Source organism: Ursus maritimus, unplaced genomic scaffold (genome assembly GCF_017311325.1).
Source record: "Ursus maritimus isolate PB19 unplaced genomic scaffold, ASM1731132v1 scaffold_14, whole genome shotgun sequence".
Lineage (NCBI taxonomy): Eukaryota > Metazoa > Chordata > Mammalia > Carnivora > Ursidae > Ursus > Ursus maritimus.
The window spans coordinates 60,674,637-60,692,585 of NW_024423786.1; the positions used below are offsets into that span (position 1 = coordinate 60,674,637).

At 57.2% G+C, this 17,949-nt stretch overlaps 3 protein-coding genes across 4 annotated transcripts in view; 1 reads left to right on the top strand and 2 right to left on the bottom strand.

Annotated features, from left to right (window-relative positions):
* LOC103660481 (chromodomain-helicase-DNA-binding protein 3) overlaps positions 1–3,634 on the top strand; it is a 25,248-nt gene extending 21,614 nt beyond the window's left edge. The window contains 4 exon segments of the mRNA XM_040629979.1: positions 76–271; positions 1,379–1,542; positions 1,780–1,906; positions 2,390–3,634. Of these exon segments, the coding sequence (XP_040485913.1) occupies positions 76–271; positions 1,379–1,542; positions 1,780–1,906; positions 2,390–2,511 (609 nt within the window). The 3' untranslated portion in view covers positions 2,512–3,634.
* A 594-nt stretch (positions 3,635–4,228) lies between these two features.
* RNF227 (ring finger protein 227) lies at positions 4,229–6,807 on the bottom strand. The gene is made up of 2 exons (XM_040629980.1): positions 6,303–6,807; positions 4,229–5,888 (listed from the first exon to the last, which is right to left on the bottom strand). The coding sequence occupies exons 1-2, from the start codon at positions 6,805–6,807 to the stop codon at positions 5,833–5,835; spliced, it is 561 nt and encodes a 186-aa protein (XP_040485914.1). The 3' UTR covers positions 4,229–5,832.
* Positions 6,808–10,979: 4,172 nt separating this feature from the next.
* Positions 10,980–17,943, bottom strand: KCNAB3 (potassium voltage-gated channel subfamily A regulatory beta subunit 3). 2 transcript variants are annotated; one of them, XM_040629981.1, is made up of 14 exons: positions 17,243–17,943; positions 15,900–15,943; positions 15,772–15,809; positions 15,478–15,557; positions 14,148–14,192; positions 14,021–14,065; positions 13,778–13,821; positions 13,495–13,581; positions 13,135–13,220; positions 12,867–12,987; positions 12,688–12,782; positions 12,485–12,608; positions 12,217–12,333; positions 10,980–11,949 (listed from the first exon to the last, which is right to left on the bottom strand). In XM_040629981.1, the coding sequence occupies exons 1-14, from the start codon at positions 17,482–17,484 to the stop codon at positions 11,687–11,689; spliced, it is 1,431 nt and encodes a 476-aa protein (XP_040485915.1). In that variant the 5' UTR covers positions 17,485–17,943; the 3' UTR covers positions 10,980–11,686. The 2 variants fall into 2 exon arrangements, with proteins under 2 accessions (XP_040485915.1, XP_040485917.1); XM_040629983.1 differs by having other exon boundaries at positions 11,746–11,949; positions 12,217–12,305.
* Positions 17,944–17,949: the final 6 nt, after the last annotated feature.

Below are 17,949 nucleotides of genomic sequence, written 5' to 3' on the forward strand. Positions count from 1 at the left end.
CCCCCCCCCCCCCGGTTCTCTGGCCCCGCCCTGGCAGATGCCCACACTCCCCCTCCCCTCCCGCCGGGCCCTCAGCTCCTGGAGCAGGCGCTGGTGATCGAGGAGCAGCTTCGGCGGGCGGCCTACCTGAACCTATCACAGGAGCCGGCGCACCCCGCCATGGCCCTCCACGCCCGCTTCGCCGAGGCCGAATGCCTGGCCGAGAGCCACCAGCACCTCTCCAAGGAGTCGCTGGCGGGGAACAAGCCGGCCAACGCCGTCCTGCACAAGGGTAAGGGCCGCGGCGGCCCCGCGCGGGGGAGGGCCCACAACGCTGCGTAAGTCTTCACCCCGCACCCCTCAAAATCTTCCCACCCCTCTGACCCCTTTACCCTCTGAACCACCCCCCTCTGACCTCTGCCCCCACCCTGACCCACCCGGCCACCCCATGGTTTTTAGCCTCTTGGGTTTGTGCAAGCCGGCCCTCATCTGCCTAAGGGCATTCACACCAGCGCCCAGTAGAGGGACCTGCCCCCCTTGCCCAGACTCCGTGAGACTGTGCCGCGTCCCCTCCACAGGGCGGAACTTCTTCGTTGACCCACACGCCTGCCATACTGCTAATAGCACCCTCTCCGGGGCCGTGGCCTGCATATAGTCCCCCAAATCCTTACCCCCGATCCCACAAATCATGTCCCCCTCCCCGTCTCGCTCACCCCACCAGGCAGAAACTACCCCCCGTCCCACCCTGTGACCCTACCCCCTGAAACTTCCCTTTGACCTCCAACCCTTTCTCCCAAACCCTCTTCCCCTGATGATGATAGATTGGACTCCAGAGCCTTCTAACCATCTAATCCTGTCTGACTAGTGACTGACTCCTGGCCCCTTTGATTCCTGTTCCAATTCCCTGAATCTAGAATGCTGACCCTCTAACCTCCCTCCCCCTCACATATTAAAACCTTGACTCCTGAAATCTTTGATACCACTTACCACCTCCCACGTCTCCTGACTATTTCCTCCCCATCATCCCCCCCCCCCAAAAAATGTCACTCTTGCAGTATGGGATGTTCTGACAACCCCCCGCCCCATGTCTTCCAATGTCCCCCCGCCTCCCGTGTCCTGTCCTCTTTCTCCATCTGTCCTCTGCTCATCTGGTCTCTGACTCTTCTTTTTCTCCCCTGAGTCGCTCTTTCTGTCTCCTTCTGTCATTTTCTTGGCCTCTGGTTCTTTGACTTCTCTGTCCTCCTCTCCCCATCTCCTCCCCCCCACTCTCTTCCCCACCCCTCTTTCTCTCCCTTTTTCTGACTGTGTCTGTCCCTCTGACGCCTCGTCGTTTCCTGGCTCCATCTCTCCCTTTCCCTGTCTTTCTCTTGCCCTTCTTTCTCCGTGGCCCGGGCCCCAGTTCTGAACCAGCTGGAGGAGTTGCTGAGCGACATGAAGGCGGACGTGACCCGCCTGCCGGCCACGCTGTCCCGAATACCCCCCATCGCAGCCCGCCTGCAGATGTCCGAGCGCAGCATCCTCAGCCGGCTGGCCAGCAAGGGCACGGAGCCTCACCCCACACCGGTAACCCTCTTTCCCCCTAACTCCAGTGGTCCCTGGTGGTCCTCCTCCGGCCCCCACACGCACGCTTCCGGCAGCTCTAGACGGTGTGCAGAAACGACTTGCTGGGACCCACTCCTCACCCTCGAGTCTCCCTGCCTGTATGTGACCCCCTCGGGAATTCTGGAGCGTGACCCGTTTCTCTCAGCTGCTTTCTCTTAGACTTCGGAGCCTCTCACGTGGGCTTGCTCTCTCCTCCAGGCCTTCCCCCCGGGGCCCTACGCTACGCCTCCGGGGTACGGGGCGGCCTTCAGCGCCGCCCCCGTCGGGGCCCTGGCCGCCGCAGGCGCCAACTACAGCCAGATGCCTGCAGGCTCCTTCATCACAGGTCAGCTGGGGACTGCCCACTCCCTGCTCTTCCCATCTCCCCCTTCCGAGATCCGGCCCTGCCCAGCCCCCCTTTAACTGCCCATCTCATGTCCTTGCAAAGTGTCTACCGTTCTACGGGACGGAGTCGTGCTGAGCTTTGTTCTTCCCGCCCTCACTTTTCTTCCATTCCCACTGTCCAAAGTGCCACCGAGCGTGTCAGTGGCTCTGGGGCTAGGTACCTCTCCCCCCAGTCTCCCCCGTTTGTGTTACCTCGGGGGGAGAGAATCAGAGATCAGGAAGGGGGGTATGGTGAGAGTCGGCACAGGGGGTCTATCATGGGCACGGGGGACTCTTAGGGACTGGGGTTCGCCCTGCTCCTCCCACCCCTGCCGCCCTGGGAACTAGCAGTGGCAGGAGGTAACCTAGCACTAACACGCTGTGGTCAGGAGGCAACGTTTGGGAGTGAAGCCGGGATTCACTTCCTTACCCCCTTCCTGAACAGCCGCCACCAACGGCCCTCCAGTGCTGGTGAAGAAGGAGAAGGAAATGGTGGGAGCACTGGTGTCAGACGGGCTGGATCGGAAGGAGCCCCGAGCCGGGGAGGTGATCTGTATAGACGACTGACCGGATCCCAGGCCTGCGCATCACCCAGGCCCCGTGCCCGAGGCCGACCCCCAGCTCCGGCTCTGGGACCTGCTGCCAGTCCTCCACCTTCCCCACCCCTTGGGCCACCTCTGGGCTAGGAGCCCCTCTGCCCCTCTCTGCGACTCCTCTCTTCAAGAAGGGCCCTTTGTCTCTCTCCACTCCCATGCACCTTTCCCACCGCGCTTTGAAGACCGTGCTGGTGAGAAGAGGTCTGGGTGGGAGGCGGTGAAGCAGGGTCTTCCAAGTATCTTTATCCCCCGGCGAACACACGCGGCTTCCCAAGAAGTGGTTGGGGGGAGGGAAGAGGTGGAGCCTCCCCCGTCATTACTCCTGCAATACGAGCTCCGTCAGAGGGCGGAGTAGCCGCCTGGCCTTTAGGAACCTTGGTGGGGAAAAGAGCTTTGAAGAGAGGACGGGACTTTAGAGAGGGAGGAAGGGAAGAGGAGGGGGGCTGCATGTTTCCTTCCCCTACCTCTCCCCAAAAGGAGGGGGGAGCAGTTACGAGGGAGGGAGTCAATTGCTGTTCAGCCTCAGAATAAAGGCGCCGCTCGCCGGCTCAGTTACCTCCTGCGTACCAGCATCTTGTGTTGGGGATCTGCCCCCTCCCCAGGGACCAAGGCCCCCCCCCCCACAGAGCGTGATGGTTGGGCGACACTCCCTCAAGCCAAAGAGGAGCTCCCCAATCTGTTCTAGGGACCCAGGTAACCTAGAAAGGGTGGGAGAAAATGCTACAGGCCAGAAGTGGGGGAGCCCCCAGCCCTGGGGCTCAGGTCCTTGGAGCACTTCTACCCTCCCTCCTGAAGGCCTAGATACGGACTGAATTTGAGTGCATCAGGCAGGGGGTGTAGTCGGGGGACTGCCTTGCCTTTGGGACCAGAACAAAATAGTGGAGGGCAGGCTGGGGAGTCATGGACACGTCCTCCTCCCCAGGAGGGGCCGGGGAGAGTGGCAGTTTGCATGGCGAACCCCCCACTTCCTCTTCGCTGCCCCTTCACATTCTCGCTGCCCCTTTCCCGGTCTCTTCACACCCACTCCTGGGCTGTCCCAACCCCTCTTCTGTATCAGGTGTATTGGTTGTACATATAAATTATACTTTCCTTTCTGTGTGCTCTGTTGTTTTTGAGTGCGGGGGTTCTCTGGTGGAGGGGAGGGATAAGGAAAGAGAGGGGATTGCTTTCTGACATTCCACGTCATCCAGCTTCCTCTCTTTTTTTAATCTCGTGACTTCCTATTTCTTTTTTTTTTTTTTTCTCTTGGATCAACTAAGACTCCGAGGCTCTTTCTCCAGCCCCACCCCGCACGTGAAGAACCCAATGTGGAGGTGGAGGCTGAGCCTCGGGACGCCCACACGGTCCTCAGGTTGAGATCCGAGACATGGCAGGGCTTACTGGACAGAGGTGAGGTGGGAGGGTGCCTGGCAAGATTCTCAACAGCCTCCTGTTCATCCCTTTGGGATCTTTTCCACTTTCCAGTTGCCTAGTTCCCCCAAGAGTCAGCAGAGGTCAGTACAGCTCCGCACGTGCAGTCCCCAGGACGCAGCAGAGCACCTTTTTTTTTTTTTTTTTTTTTGAAGAGTTGCGGTAGGGGCTCATATCTGTACTGCTAGATACTTCCTTGACAGGTGTTCCCCACCAGAGCTTCTCAGCGGTGGGGACCAGACGCTTAGTTGTCGAGGCTATCACACCCAAACCGGAGAGCGAGATCCAACAGACGTTTATTGAGTACATAGTACACACCAAACACTACTGTTCAGCCGGGAGATACAAGTCACAAGGCAGTCACGGCTCTCACCGCGCTGACACCCACAAAACACATCCTCCCAGAAAACAAACGAAGGCATTCTGGAACGGCACCTGTGAGGGAGGGGGCTACGCTCGGTGGAATACTGAGAAAGGCCTCCCCCAGGAGGGAACATTGAAGCTGAGACAAGCACAGGAAAATGCCAAGATATGGTTGTAAAAATTGAGGTTTATACTCCATAAATTCACATTTTAACTCTGGAAAATGTCACATAATAAACTACACACACAAAGATTTCTTCAGCAACAGAACGTCCCTTTACGACCTCCAATAAAATTTACATCCTTTATCCCAACTGTTTTAAACATCCCACCCGCAGAAGGTGACATCCTAGCAAGTCCAGGACCTGAGTCAGTGCTGTTTCAGTGCTTACGAGCATACAGATCCCCTCGGGTTCTTGTTGAAACCCGAGTCGGAGGTGGAATCCTGAGATTTTGTAGTTCCAGTGATGCTGCTGACGCTGCCGGACTACAACTATACCGGCCTAAGGTACTTACAGGACTTTGAAACAGAATCCATGGCACACGAGAGAAGATGTCCAGCTACGGGGCACGAGTTTAAAACTGTATGATAAGGGGCGCCTGAGTGGATTAAGCTTCTGACTCGGTTTCAGCTGTGCTCAGGATGTCAGGGGGCTGAGATTGAGCCCCAGGTCAGGCTCCGTGCTCAGCAGAGAGCCTGCCTGAGCTCCTCTTTCTCCCTCTCCTGTCCCTCCCGCCCTGAGTGCTCTCTCTACCAAAAAAAAAAAAAAAAAAAAAAAAAAAAATTAACTGTAGGATATGCATCTTTCTTCAGTAGTGACCATGCTCTCCTTGTGATTGTGAAGAGGGTAGATAATATCAAAAGATTAAAATGTGGTGCCTGTGCCAAATGGCTTTCCTATCCCTGACTGGCCCTAATTAGGTGCCTCAGATGAATGCCTTTTGGACCCTGTGATACCTGCCCTCACAGGTTGAAGGGAGATTGTGAAATGAAGCGAGGCACAGAGGCATCTCAATCATTTTAGGAACACATTACCCGTCTGGGGAGACAGGCATACCAGCACTGGAAAAAAAGAAAAACACTTATTTTTCTCAACTCTCTAACGTGCTGAAGAAGTGATGGTAACAGGACACAAAAATCGGCCTCTTCCCTTCCGTTCTTTTAAAAATTTTCAAACCACTGACACAGAATTGCTAGAATGGGCCCTATTGTTCCCGCTGGCCAGAGCTGCCCTGGACAAAAGCCAAAGTCACAGCTAAGGACACACACACTGTCCTTCCCACGGGAATGCGGACCCGTCTCCACCATCCCGGGGCCTCTCCCCCTGGGGACGCGAGGCTGGCTCAGCGGGTGCGGGGACCATTCGCTAGGGCGGCCCCTCCTGCCTTAGGCTCAACTCCCGCAGCAGCGCCAATCCCGGGACAGGCGCGGGGTGGCCTTGGCCTCACCCCTGCACTCCAGCGCGACCCGAGAATGCAGCGCCCACCTTCCTTCCGCCGCGTCTTTCGGGCTCCGCGGTCACAGCGTGCAGCGGCTCATGCGAGCCAGGTCCTTCATCTCCGGACAGTACAGCACTGCGGGAAACAGGGAGGGTCAGTGTCAGCGGAACGATGCGGCCGGGCCGGCGATCCCGGGCGCCCATACCCCAACCCCAGACCCCGCAGTCCCCCCGCCGCATCCCCCGACGGCCCCACCTCGCCCTCCGGCCCGCGCAGCCCTCCGCGGCGATCCCGGGCGCCCCCCCCCCCACGCCGCCAACTCCCCGGCGCCCGGAGCTTCCCCCGGCGATCCCGGGCGCCCCCCACCCCGCCACCTCCCCGAGCGCCCCCACACCGGCCCCCAGAGCCTCCCCCACGGTCCCACCTCGCCTCCCGGTCCCCACAGCCTCCCGCGGCGATCCCGAGCACCCCCTCCCACCGTCCCCCGGCGATCCCGGGCACCCCCCCACCTCGCCAGCTACCCCGCCGCCTCCTCCGCCGGCCCCTCACCGTTGCTAGGCAGCGGCCGCCGCCAGCGGCGCGCCGGCGCTAGCACCCGCTCCCACAGCCGCCGGAGCGCGCGCCAGCCCGCGCTCCTGGGTCCCGCCCCCTCCTCTCTCTCCTCTTCATCGTCGGCGTCGCCGCCTCCCGGGACCGGGCCGCCCGCCTCATCCGGCTTGCGCTCGGCTCGCGCCCTCTCCTGCAACCGCGACCACAAGTCCGGGTCCACCGAGACCTCCATGACCCCGCCGCGCGGCAGCGGCGTGGGCGCGCGGCAGAAGGGGCACGTGACGACGCGGCGCAGGCGCACCACGCGCGCGGCCGCCCCGCCGCCGTCGCCGCGCGCCGCCAGCTCGCTCAGGCACGCGGTGCAGAGCGTGTGGCCGCAGCGGGCGCGCGCCGTCCCGGGCAGGCGGCGGGGCGCGCGGCCCGCGAGGTTGAAGGGCCGGTAGCAGATGCTGCAGTCCAGCTCGCCCCGCTCCGGAACAGACGGCACCCTCACTAGGAGCTGCATGGTGTCCGCTGCGAACTCGGCGGACGAGCCGGCCCTCCTCGTGGCTGGGTCGGCTCCTGGGGCGGGCCCCGCGGCTTCTGACCCCTTTTAATAGCGAGAGCCCGCCCCTCGAGGCGTCACGCTGCCGTCAGGCCGCTCCCCGCCGCGGCACGCGTGGGGGCGGTGGAGGCGCGAAGCCAGGGATGCCAGCGACTGCCCAGCGGGCTGGTGGGAGGCTCGCCGCCCCTCGCGCGCTCCGCGCCTTCCTTCATCCCCCAACACCGAGCTGGCGCTCCTTGAGTCTGTGTGCAAATCTCCAGGCCCCTGCAGCCCCCCAGCCCTCGGGTCTCCGCCGCCCGCCCGGCCTGTGGGTTTAGTTGTGCACTCTCTGTTCACAGGCCCACCCAGACAGACCGCCTAAGCCGATGGCACTGCCCATTCTGCCCAATCTTTAGTGGGCTGCTGGAAATTGGCACGGATGCAGCCCTCAACTCGCTTTATTATACACGCCTTCCCTGGGTTCTCGTAAGGCCAGCTTCCCAAACTCATTCTCAAACTGCTCACCTCTCAGCTGACATCTCAGCCTATGGAGGCACCTAGATGCTGGGACCATGGATGGCCTTCCTCCCAGGAATGCTGGGAATCCTTTCCTTCCGGAGTAGTCAGGCCTGGACACCCACACACCATGACGGTTTCAGCAAAGCAGCCCAACTTGAGCTCTGACTCAGGGGTCTGACTTGCCCCACAGGTAAACAGGACATAACACACAGCCCACATTCCCTCGTGGTACCACACCCACCTCCAGCTGCCTCCTCACCCTCCTCTCCTGTAGCCCAGGTTCTGTTGTAGACGGTAATAGGGCAGACTCTATGGCCAGCTGGCTTGAGGTCAGATCCTAGCCTCCAGCTCTCAGGAGTTGTGACACCCCGAGCAAGTTACCTAACTCCTCTGGGCTGGTTGGTTTCCTCATCCATACAATGTGGGTAATAATAGGACTAAATGAGCTTCTATATGTAAGGTGCTTACAACAGGGCCTGGCCCACAGAAAACAGGGTGTGTTAGATGCTTTTATCCTGTGCCCCCAGCCTATATTATGTTCGCTCCTCAGTACCCAACATTTGTCTCTTTGGGTCAATACAAGGTGGGCTTCTCTATGCACATGGCATTTGCTGGCTTTAACAGGCAATGTAGAGCTGGTTTTGTTTATTTAACTAGATTGCTACAACCCTAATGGATAATCTTTTGCAAGGAGGTATACCATTATTTGAAAACAAATAGTTCAGAACTTCCGAGTTGTGTTGTCTTCACGGTCACATGGGGGAAGCTATCTACTTATGCCAAAGATGCTGTCATAATTCAAAACTTTTTGGCAATTTCTCTTTGGAATGTTGCTCAGAGGTCTCCTCACATCTTCTTTTATTTACTTATTTTAAGATCTTTTATTTATTTGAGAGAGAGAGAGAGAATGAACAGGGGGAGGGGCAGAGGGAGAGGGAGAAGCAGACTCCCTGCTGAGCAGGGAGCCCGACTTGGGGCTCAATCCCACAATCCTGAGACCCTGAGGCCACAAAACCATGAGACCATGACCCGAGCTGAAGGCAGACCCTTAACCAACTGAGCCACCCAGGCACCCCATTCTCACATCTTTTAATATCTTTGGTTGATGATTACATCTTAAACTTTTAGGGTAGATGTGATTATATGAATGCTCCCAAAGTGTTTGACAGCCAAAGTCTCTCTAAGCTCCAGACCTTCCTTTCTTGTTTGTCTTCAGGAACCCAAAGTGATGATCTCCCTGTCCCAAGTCCACATCTGCAGCGTCTCCCACCTCTTTCTTTACCCAGCTCCAGAAACCAAAGTGTCATCCTTGATGCACCCCCCCCCCAAATGTCACCTTCCTTTACCAACTTCTCAGCAAGCCCTGTTCATTTTGCCTCCTAAATATCTCCCTGATCCACCGACTTTTCTCCACCTACAGTATGCCATGCCAGTCCAGGCTGCCATCATCTCTTGCTTGGACCCTGGTAGAAGCCTCTTCACCAGATCACCACTGATCTTTCCAGATCTCAAGCCCAACCCGGTCCTGCCACAATGGGGTCCTACCACCCATTGCCATTCCTTTAGCATAGTAGCCCCGAATTCCTATGCCATGCAACTTTGCTGCTTCTCCCGTCAAAAATTGGGGTCTGTTTCCCTTTCCCTGGAATCTGGGCTCACCTCGTGACTTCCTGTGACTAACAGAAAGTGGCAGAAGTGATGTTGTGTGAGTTCTGGGGCACGGCCCGCCAGAGGCCTTGCAGCTTCTGCCTTCATCCCTTGGGATCCCTGCCCTGAGTCTATTATGTAAGGGAATTTACTAGCAGATGAGGCTACATGGAGAACTGAGGAGTCCCAGCCAATGGCCCGATGTAGCCGTGAGGCCAGCTGATGTCCCGGCTCAGCTGACCTGCCAGCTCAATCCAGCCACACGAGTGAGCCCAGGTGAGAAGAGCAGAGGAACCAGGCAAACCACAGAATAATGGGGGCAGGGGGATAACGTTTTAAAAAGTTGTTTCGAGCCACTAAATTGGGGGGGGGTGATTTATATATATCACTGAATAACCGATATGGATGGTTTCCTATTGCCCTTAGGATAAAAATAATATTCCAAGGTGCCCGATTAGGTCTTGTATGTTCTGAACTACCCATGTCTCCCATTCTGCTTCCATGCTCTCCTTGCACCCTCTGGCTTTGGAGACCTTCTGCGTGCATGTTCCCTTCTGCACGCTGCCCGGAGCCCTCTTGCCTTCACCTTATTAACACCGCTGATGCTTCACCGCTGAGTGTAGCCTCACCTTGCCAGATGCCCCCTATAGACTCTGGTAGCAGCCCGCGCTTGCCTCTGGACTTTGGACAACTGCAACCTGTGTTTGCAGATTTGTCTCTCCCATGTGTAAACTCCACAAAGGTTGTTGTGAGACCGGTTTTGTTCACCACTGTATCCCCGTACCAGAGTGGGACTCAATCAATAAATATACTTGTTAAGTTAATGAATGAGGTGGGTGATAAATATGGTAAATGAGGTGTGACGATGAGGGAAGGTTTCTTACGAGGGCTTTGCAAACAGCCTCTGAAGGTAACGCGTAAGAGGACTTATTTTTTTAATGTTTTGAACAAGGGGGGGAGACGTTTCTATTAAAATAAAGGAGGAGTCCTCCAAAGTAACCATTTAAAGAGAATACTATTTTGAATTTATGAATTCTTGTATGTTTGTTACAGAATAACTAATCATAGTTTAGTCATACATTTTACCTTCTTGTTTCCTCCGCAGCCTTCCAAACGAGTGGGAGATGTGAGGAGTGGATGGAAGTATTCATTAGTTGATCCGGTTGGCTGCTAGCCAGTGAATGGCAGGCTGCTGACTTTTCTCTTTTTGGAAATTGGTTTTAAGCTGCTCTCTCAGCTTCAGGATCAAGGAAGGGTGAGGATGGGTAGAAGGGAGATGGGGAGGTTGTATTTTAAGGAAGACAGAGCCCATCCTCCCCTGTGTTGTGATCTTTAAAGCTTGTAACTTTCCACCCACTTTGTGTCCCAGGGAACTCAGAGTCCTTTGGAGGAAGATTAGGGGTCGTGTCTGACATGATCGCATTTCAGTCTGCTTTTCTGCCACCCTCACGGCTGATCTTTAACTGGTTTCCCTTTTTCCTTTATGATAACTCCTTTCCCTCCCTCCCTCCATGTCATCTCAACCATAGGCCAGTTTGCATCTTACCTCTTGTTCGCCAAATAGTTCAACCTCAGATTGGCCCCTCCCACTCGGCCACAACAAAACCACCCAGAGAGTTCCTGGGCGTATGTGTGGGTATCAGGAAAAGGGAAATGAGAAGCACAGGACAAGAAGTGTGGCTAATGTAACTTTAAACAAAACAAAGGCAAGGGTGTCGGAGGGAGGAGCAACAAAACTATGAAGCCAGATCTCTGGGCTCTAAGACACGTGGTGACTGAAGGAAGGAAGAAAATTGGGGACCCAGGGACTGGGGTATCCGGGACCTGGGTCCTCGGTGAGGCCAGTGACTGTCAGTGACTAGCAGCACGATGCCTTAGTCGGTGGCGAGAAAGCCCTGGGGCTTTCTAAAGGCAGGGAGCTAGGCCAGGGCCAGGTATCTGAGACTGAGGTCCTACCCTCCCAACCCCGCAATTTCGGACACCGGCAGTGGGGATCAAGCTGAGATTTTATTTACAGTTCCCTGGGAAAAGTCTTACAGAAGAGGGGCCGGTATTATTGCTTTAAGATTATTGCCAGGAGGAAGACTGCAGTCCTCCACTGCTAGGTAGGAAATCCTGCTCCAGGCTCCGAAGTCTATCCCCAGACATTTGTATCCCAGCCCCAGTCTGCGCCATAACCTAAAGGCTGTCACCATGTCCTGCAAAGCACAGCCCAACTTTTCCCCAAAGCCGCCCCAACCCCTTTACCAGCACACTTCCCCTTACCCGCGTCAGTGCTGTGTCAGAGCATCTCCCCCCCCTTCTCCGCAAGAATCAAGTATTGAAACTGGTGCTAGTTTTGAGCCCCTCCCCTTTCTGCTGGGAGGCAGGGTCCTCAAAGACTATCGTTTACTTCTGCCAGGACCAGCCCGGCTTCCTTTGTACCGAATAACGGAAGAGCCCCAGTTCCTTTGTCCCAAATGACATCACAGCTCGCTTATTAGGTTATTACCCCTTGATGACATCTCAAGGGCCACTTTTGAGGTAATTTGCATGTTTCCTGTATCTGCCCTGTTATTGTTTTCCCCTGGGCCTTGGCGATTAGGGGAAGAAGAGAAGGGAGCGAGACCAAGGGGCAGAGAGGGGATGGCCCGGTGGTTCATGCCCGGGATTAGCAAGAAGGCCTGGAGGAGCGCATCGCGGGGGGGGCTGCGCACTACTTTCCCTCTCGAGCCCCACTGCGGGAGGATATGGCTTTGTTCATGCGCATCGCTACTCGAAGCCGGGACTCGTTAGGGGGCGGGGCCTCCCTGGCGGCGGCCGCGGCGTGGAGGGATCCGGGGCAGGAGGGAGGCGGTGGCGGGAAAGTGGTTCCCGGCGGGTGCCTGCGCCCCCGACGGACTATTTCTTGGGTTGCGGTTTGTTCCCCAGAAGCCCGTCTATCTCCATCACCGTCTGCGGCGTCAGCTGGCTTAGCACCTGGAGGGGAAGGCAGGGGTGGAGGGGACAATACATGCTGGCTCACCTAAGACGGGCATGGGGTTGGGGGGGGGGCAGGGCAGCAGCGCAGCGGAGCCAGGTGGCGGGAAAAGAGCCTCGCCTTATCTCCCCGGGACCTCTCTCCTCTGCGAAGTGAGAGGGCTTTGTAGTGGCTGACCTCCCAAGCCCATTCTGGGTTGGACGGTGAGGCCTTGACTCCTGAGGAAGGGAACAGAGATGGGCTTTGCCTCTGAGTCCCCAGCTCACCTGCAGGGCCCCCAGGTGTTCCATCAGCTGCTCTGCACTTGACACCCCCAGCAAGACCGAGCTCACACCCTCGCTGCGGAGACACCACGCTGGGGCCGGAGGAGAGAAGAAAGAGAACTGTTGGGGGAACACCCACAGTTCAGCACCCACACTTGAGAAGTGTCTCTGAGGAAGAGGGTCCTCCCTAGGGACAAACCAGTCTTGGGTTTGGGGGAGTCCGGGCAGGAGGTGAGGACCCCCGCGGGGTCCAGGGCTGGCAGTGTCTCACCGATAGCCAGCTGCGCCACGGTGCAGCCCAGCTGGTGAGCGATGGGAAGAAGGTCCATGACTTTGGCTTGTTGCTGCTTCTTGCCGCCCTCACTCTGCACTTTGTCCTTGAGCCACTGGTAGCCCTGGAGGCCGAGGAGAATCAGCACTGCCTGGAGCTGCCCAGATGGCTCAGTCCTGCCATCCTGAGCCCCCAGATCTCACCTTGATGGTGGCCCTGCAGGTATCTGGAGCTCGCCCATCATACTTGCTAGTGATGAGGCCACAGGCCAGAGGGGACCAGGTGACCGAGCCAACACCTAAGGGCAAGAGGAGTGGATGTGGGGATAGGGATCTAGGCGACGGACGGGCCAAGGGAAAGGGAGGGATGGAGGGCTGCGAACCGATCTTGTGGTAGAGCTCTGGTAGCTGCATCTCCGCCTTCTCTCTCTGAAACAGATGGTGGTCGGCTTGCTCACACACTGGAGGAATCAGATTGAACTGTCTGGCCACGGAGTAGGCCTCCTGGGTTGGGGCGGGGAAGAGACCGGGGTCAGAGCACTCTTCCCACTTTCTTCCACTCCCGCTCCTCCAGGAGAGTGGGTTTGGGGGTGGCCATGTGAAAAGGGGGCACCTGTCCTGGGACAGCGGGAAGTGGGGTACCACACTCACCATGATTTCCGCAGCTCCCCACCGGGATGTCCCCCAGTAGAGGGCCAGGCCCTGGTTGATGACATAGGTCATGGCTCGGACAATCTCTAGGCACACAGGAGAGACAGAACCTCCCTGTCAGACCCCTGGCATCCAGGGCCCCAGATCTGTGGACCTCTGCCTGCCCCACCAAGACCCCAGGCGTCTCTGTGTAATCAGAGAATTTGGTATCTGCTCTTCATCTCCCCCCCTGTCCAAGACCTGGGGTCTGAACCTCTACTGTGGAGGTTGGGAGGCCTCCTAAGCAGGGGCTGGCTTCCTGCTGGGAGTTTGAGGAAGTGCCGTTTTGAAGGATGGCCAGGGTGGGGGTGCTGCTTTTACCCTCCATGGGACTATTGGGGTCTGAGCGATTGGCGAAGACGATGTCCACATATCCCAACTGGAGGCGTTCCAGGGATCCTTGCAAGCCTGGGGCAGGGATGGGGGGACAAAGGTAAGTACTTCAGCTTCCCTTTGCTCAGGATTCAGACATTACCCCCTTGCCGTGGCCACCTTACTCCCAGCTCCCCTATTCAAAGCCTCCAACTCAAAGGTTCAGAGGATATTCCCAACTCTTCTGGCTTCTGTACCTAGCCACTTTGGGTTCCCAGACCCTAACTCTCACCTTCGATGATGTGTTTGCGGCTCAGGCCTCGCTCGGTTTCTGCCCTGCAGGAAAAGGGAAGTCAAAGACGAGGTGTCACAAAGACAGGGGAGCAGGGCAGGCCTGGCATCACGAGTTCCTGGGATTGCACAGGTCCTCACGGGCAGGCTGCAGACCTCGGGTGGCAGCTGTACCCACACCTCTCCCGTGCACCTTCACACGTTCTCTGTAGCTCTCCCCAAATAGAGTGTGGTAGCCACTTACTGTCCTCCCCAAAAAATCTTGGTGGTGATGACATAGCTTGATCTCCTGGAAAAAGAGAAGAAGTGTGAAGCAAGACAAGGGATTCTGGATGACCATTCCCCAGCAACCCCTCCACGCACGGTCTCACCTCCATCCTTTGCTCTTGAGGATGTTGCCAAGGGTTCTTTCAGCACTAGAAGAAAGCCAATGTGGGAAACACTGACCCCTCCGAGGTGGATCAGTTCCTTCCCCTCCTCCCCCACCCTTCCCTTCAACCCATTTCCTCTCTAGTAAAGTGGACCATGGACCAGGTGCCCATTAGGCTGTCAGCTCCATCCTGGACAAAATAAGAAGGGCTCCCAGAACTTGGGGTGTGGTCATATACTTTTCATTCATTCAGCAAATATCAATTGTACATCAACTATGTACCAAGCTCTGTTCTGGGTGTCGAAGGGATAGAATATGAGGGGACAGGACAGACTAGTGAAGTGGGGAGGACGCCCCATTGTCTGCTCTGGTTCCAACCATTGGCGTTGCCCTCCCCCTTCATGGAGTCTCTGCGAAATCCCACCAATCCTCCAAAGCTTAGCTTGGATTCCGCTTCAATTTATTGAAAATGTTCTCTGATTGCCACAGTCTGTGCTCAGCCCTTCTCCGTCTCCTTCCGTAGCTCCTACTGGCTCAATTCTTTGGCACGTAATTATACGCTAACCTGTGACAGGTCTTAAGTTGTTACGGCGGGCGGTTACCGAAGTTTCCCTGTTACTTAACGTTTCATATCTCCCTGTGTTTTGGTTTGTTTAACCACTTTGACCATGAGCGTTGGGAGGGCCTGTTGTCATCCCATGAGCAGTGTCTGCTCTGGGCTGGGCTCTGTGTAGGTACCTAGGTGACATGGGCAAGAGCAAGACAAGTTCCGTGGAAGGAGGAGCCCCCCAGTTGAGCAGCGAACATGGCTAGTAAACCAGTAATTGACAGATGGTGGGTCAGAGGGCACTATAAAGTGCTTTGGGAGCTGAGGTCGGTGGTGGCCAATTTGGGGAGCTGGGCAAACGCTTCTCGGAGGAGGTGACATTGGGCCAAGCCTTGAAGATGAGCAGGAGAATTTGCCAGATGAAGAAGGAGGGGGGGAAGGTCATCCTAGGCTTGGGCTAGGTTTGGGAGGACCCAGCATGAAGCCATAGGTATGTGATGTGTGAAAATCCAGCTTTGCAATCCTCACATTGCAGCATATAACTGATGCCCAGGATATGTTTGTTGGTTTTATTTTATTTGAACTGCCCAGAATGCCCTTTGTGCTCTACACTGAAGAGGGACTGATGTTGGGACTACAATTCCCATAGTGCTTCGAGGTTGAAGCCGAAAGGTTGGAACTTAGCGTTCACAGAGTTCCCAGGGTTCTCTAGAGAGAAAATAAGAAGCCCCGATGTTCTCTTAGCCTTCCAGATGTAACTTGGCTCTTTCACCCCAGTCCTTACTTCCCAGCTGCATACACTTCAGCTGTGTCAAACAGGTTTACGCCGTGCTCATAGGCCACTGTCAGCACGTCTTCTGCTGTCTAGGGAGGTGACAGAAAGAATTGAAGACCAACCCCTGCCCTCGGTGACCTCCCTCTGCAGCCCAGCCCCACTGCACCTGGCCCCGGCGCCACCCTCCAGCCTCAGGCCCGCCATTCCCCGTGCTTGTGGTCCAAACCCCTCTCCAAGTCCACTCCCCTCTTCTCTGGTTCCCTCACACCCCCTCACCCAGCTTCTAGGGCCCATCACTTATACCTCATCCGAGATTTGAGAACCAAACGTGACCCAGGTGCCTGCGAGAGAGAAGCCAGGCACGTGACCACTGGGGGGGGGGGGGAAGCCACAAATGCCCCCTCCCTTAATCCCTCTGCTTTCCAACTCACCTAAGCCAAGACAGGAGACCCGAAGACCAGACTTTCCTAGGTTCCTGCAGGATACAGAAGCAGCAGGAAGGGGTGGAACCTCCATTAAAGACAGAGATAATCAGCCCCCAGCTCCTCTCCTTCCAGAATCAGAAGCCCTTAGGCAGCTCAGTCCAAAGGAACTAGACCCAGTGGGCCTACCAAGTTGGGCAGTGCTACGGCCCGAGCGTAAGTGACTCTGGAGACAACGTCCAGAGCCTCTGTTGCTGCCTGGTTTGTATTTCTCCTGGTGGGGTCTTTGTGTTTGAGTCATCTCTGGGATGTGTGGAGTCTGGGGTTGGGAGGAATGTGACAGGCTGATGGTGATGAGTTTGTGGAAACAGACCCGCAGATAAAGAGTGCTACACTGAAGGGCAGACGCTGCGGTGGAAGGGGGGTAAACCAAGTCAGGTTTAGGCACTCAGACAGGCAGGGCTCCTTGGGCAGGGTAAGCAGATGGGCCCCCCAAAGGCAGGTAGGACACCTGGGTGGGGAGTGTGACAGGAAAGGCCAGTTCTCCCTCTTTCTTTGTCTGCTCCCTCCACTCCTGTGGGCTTGTGGAGTCTGTCTCTGACCCAGAGAGCCCCCTCCTCCCATGGCTTCCTCACCCAGGTAGTTGGCTCAGCTTCTCAGTCAGAGCCAACACACAGAGGAGATCAAATTTCTCAAGTGACAAGAGTCAGGTCGGATCAGGGACCTCTGTTCACTCTCAAGCAGGAGCCCCTCCCTTTCTCCCTTATGCAAGTTCTGAGAGCCCAGCGGTTCTCGGAGAAAGTCTATGACAACTCAGTCTACCTTCTCCACCAGGCCCCTGTCTATCTCTCAGCATGGGGCTGAGAGATTTGGTCCATGCTTCCAAGAGCTCCACTCCCCTCCCCACCAAGAAAGGTTGCAGGAGACCTGGCCCTTGGGGCAGGTGAGGGCAGTATCTGGGTCAGGCATCCTGAGTGGGCCAGAGTGAGAAGCTGTTTCCTCCCTCCCCCCCTTCCCAGGACACCGACCCAAGGACACTCCATCCCAGACGGGGCCCAGCCTGGAGAGCCGTGCATCCCTGGCCCTCCTGGGGTTAAGGAGGGAAGCTCAGAAGCATTGCCTGGCTCTGACAGGATCAGTCAACCTTGGTAAAGTTGATTTCTCCTAGTCAGGGGTATCAACAGAGACAAAGAGAGGGACCAAGTAAGGGAGTACCCGGGTGATGGGAAGAAGAGATGGAATGAGCTGGGACCTTCTTAGTGAAGATTGAGGGAGTCCTGGCGGCATCCCAGGAAGCTTCAGGGGTCAGGAAAGGGGAGCAGATGGGGTGGGCTGCTCGGCCACCCCCATACCTGTATTTCATGCCAGTGCCTCGGCCGGTGCTCTCTCGGAGGGCCCCAGGGGGCGCTGGGGGTCGGGGGACCAGTGCGGCCCGGGCCTTGGAGCCCGACCCTCCTCCCCCCGGAGGATTCCCATGCCCCCCGCCGACAGGCCCTCCATTACCGCCCCCGGGGCCCGGCCGGGGTCCACACAGACGGTCCTCACTGCTCCGGCTGCGAAGGTTCTGTTCGGTACACGCGATAGACACCTGCATGCCAGCTGGCCAGGGCGGAGGAGGGGGCTCCGAGGGGGCGGGAGGAGTTGGGAACAGGGAAGCCCGGGCGCGGACGGCGGGGGGTGTAGTGGCGCGAGCCCTGAGAGCGGAAAGGCTGAGCAGGCTGCGGCGGGAGCCGCCAGGCAGGATCGGGCCCGCGGGGGCGGGCTGCTGGAGGTCGCAGGGTTGGCGGCGGGAGGGGCGAAACGCGGGGGGCTGCACGAGTGCAGATGTTCGGATACGGGGTCCCTGGCGCGGGGAGGAGGAGGGGGAAATGGGTGAAGGTAAAGGTCGAGGGCGTTCCTCGGAGGACAGGGACCTAGGGACGAGGGGTGGTAGTGGAAGAAAGATGCCACCTCAGCCCAAACCGCAGCGGGACCGCTAGGCTCCCAGCAGCGTCGGCAGCGGGCCCAGATTATCAACATGCAGGCACCGCCCCCTCATCTGCATAAAGCCGCCCGCCTC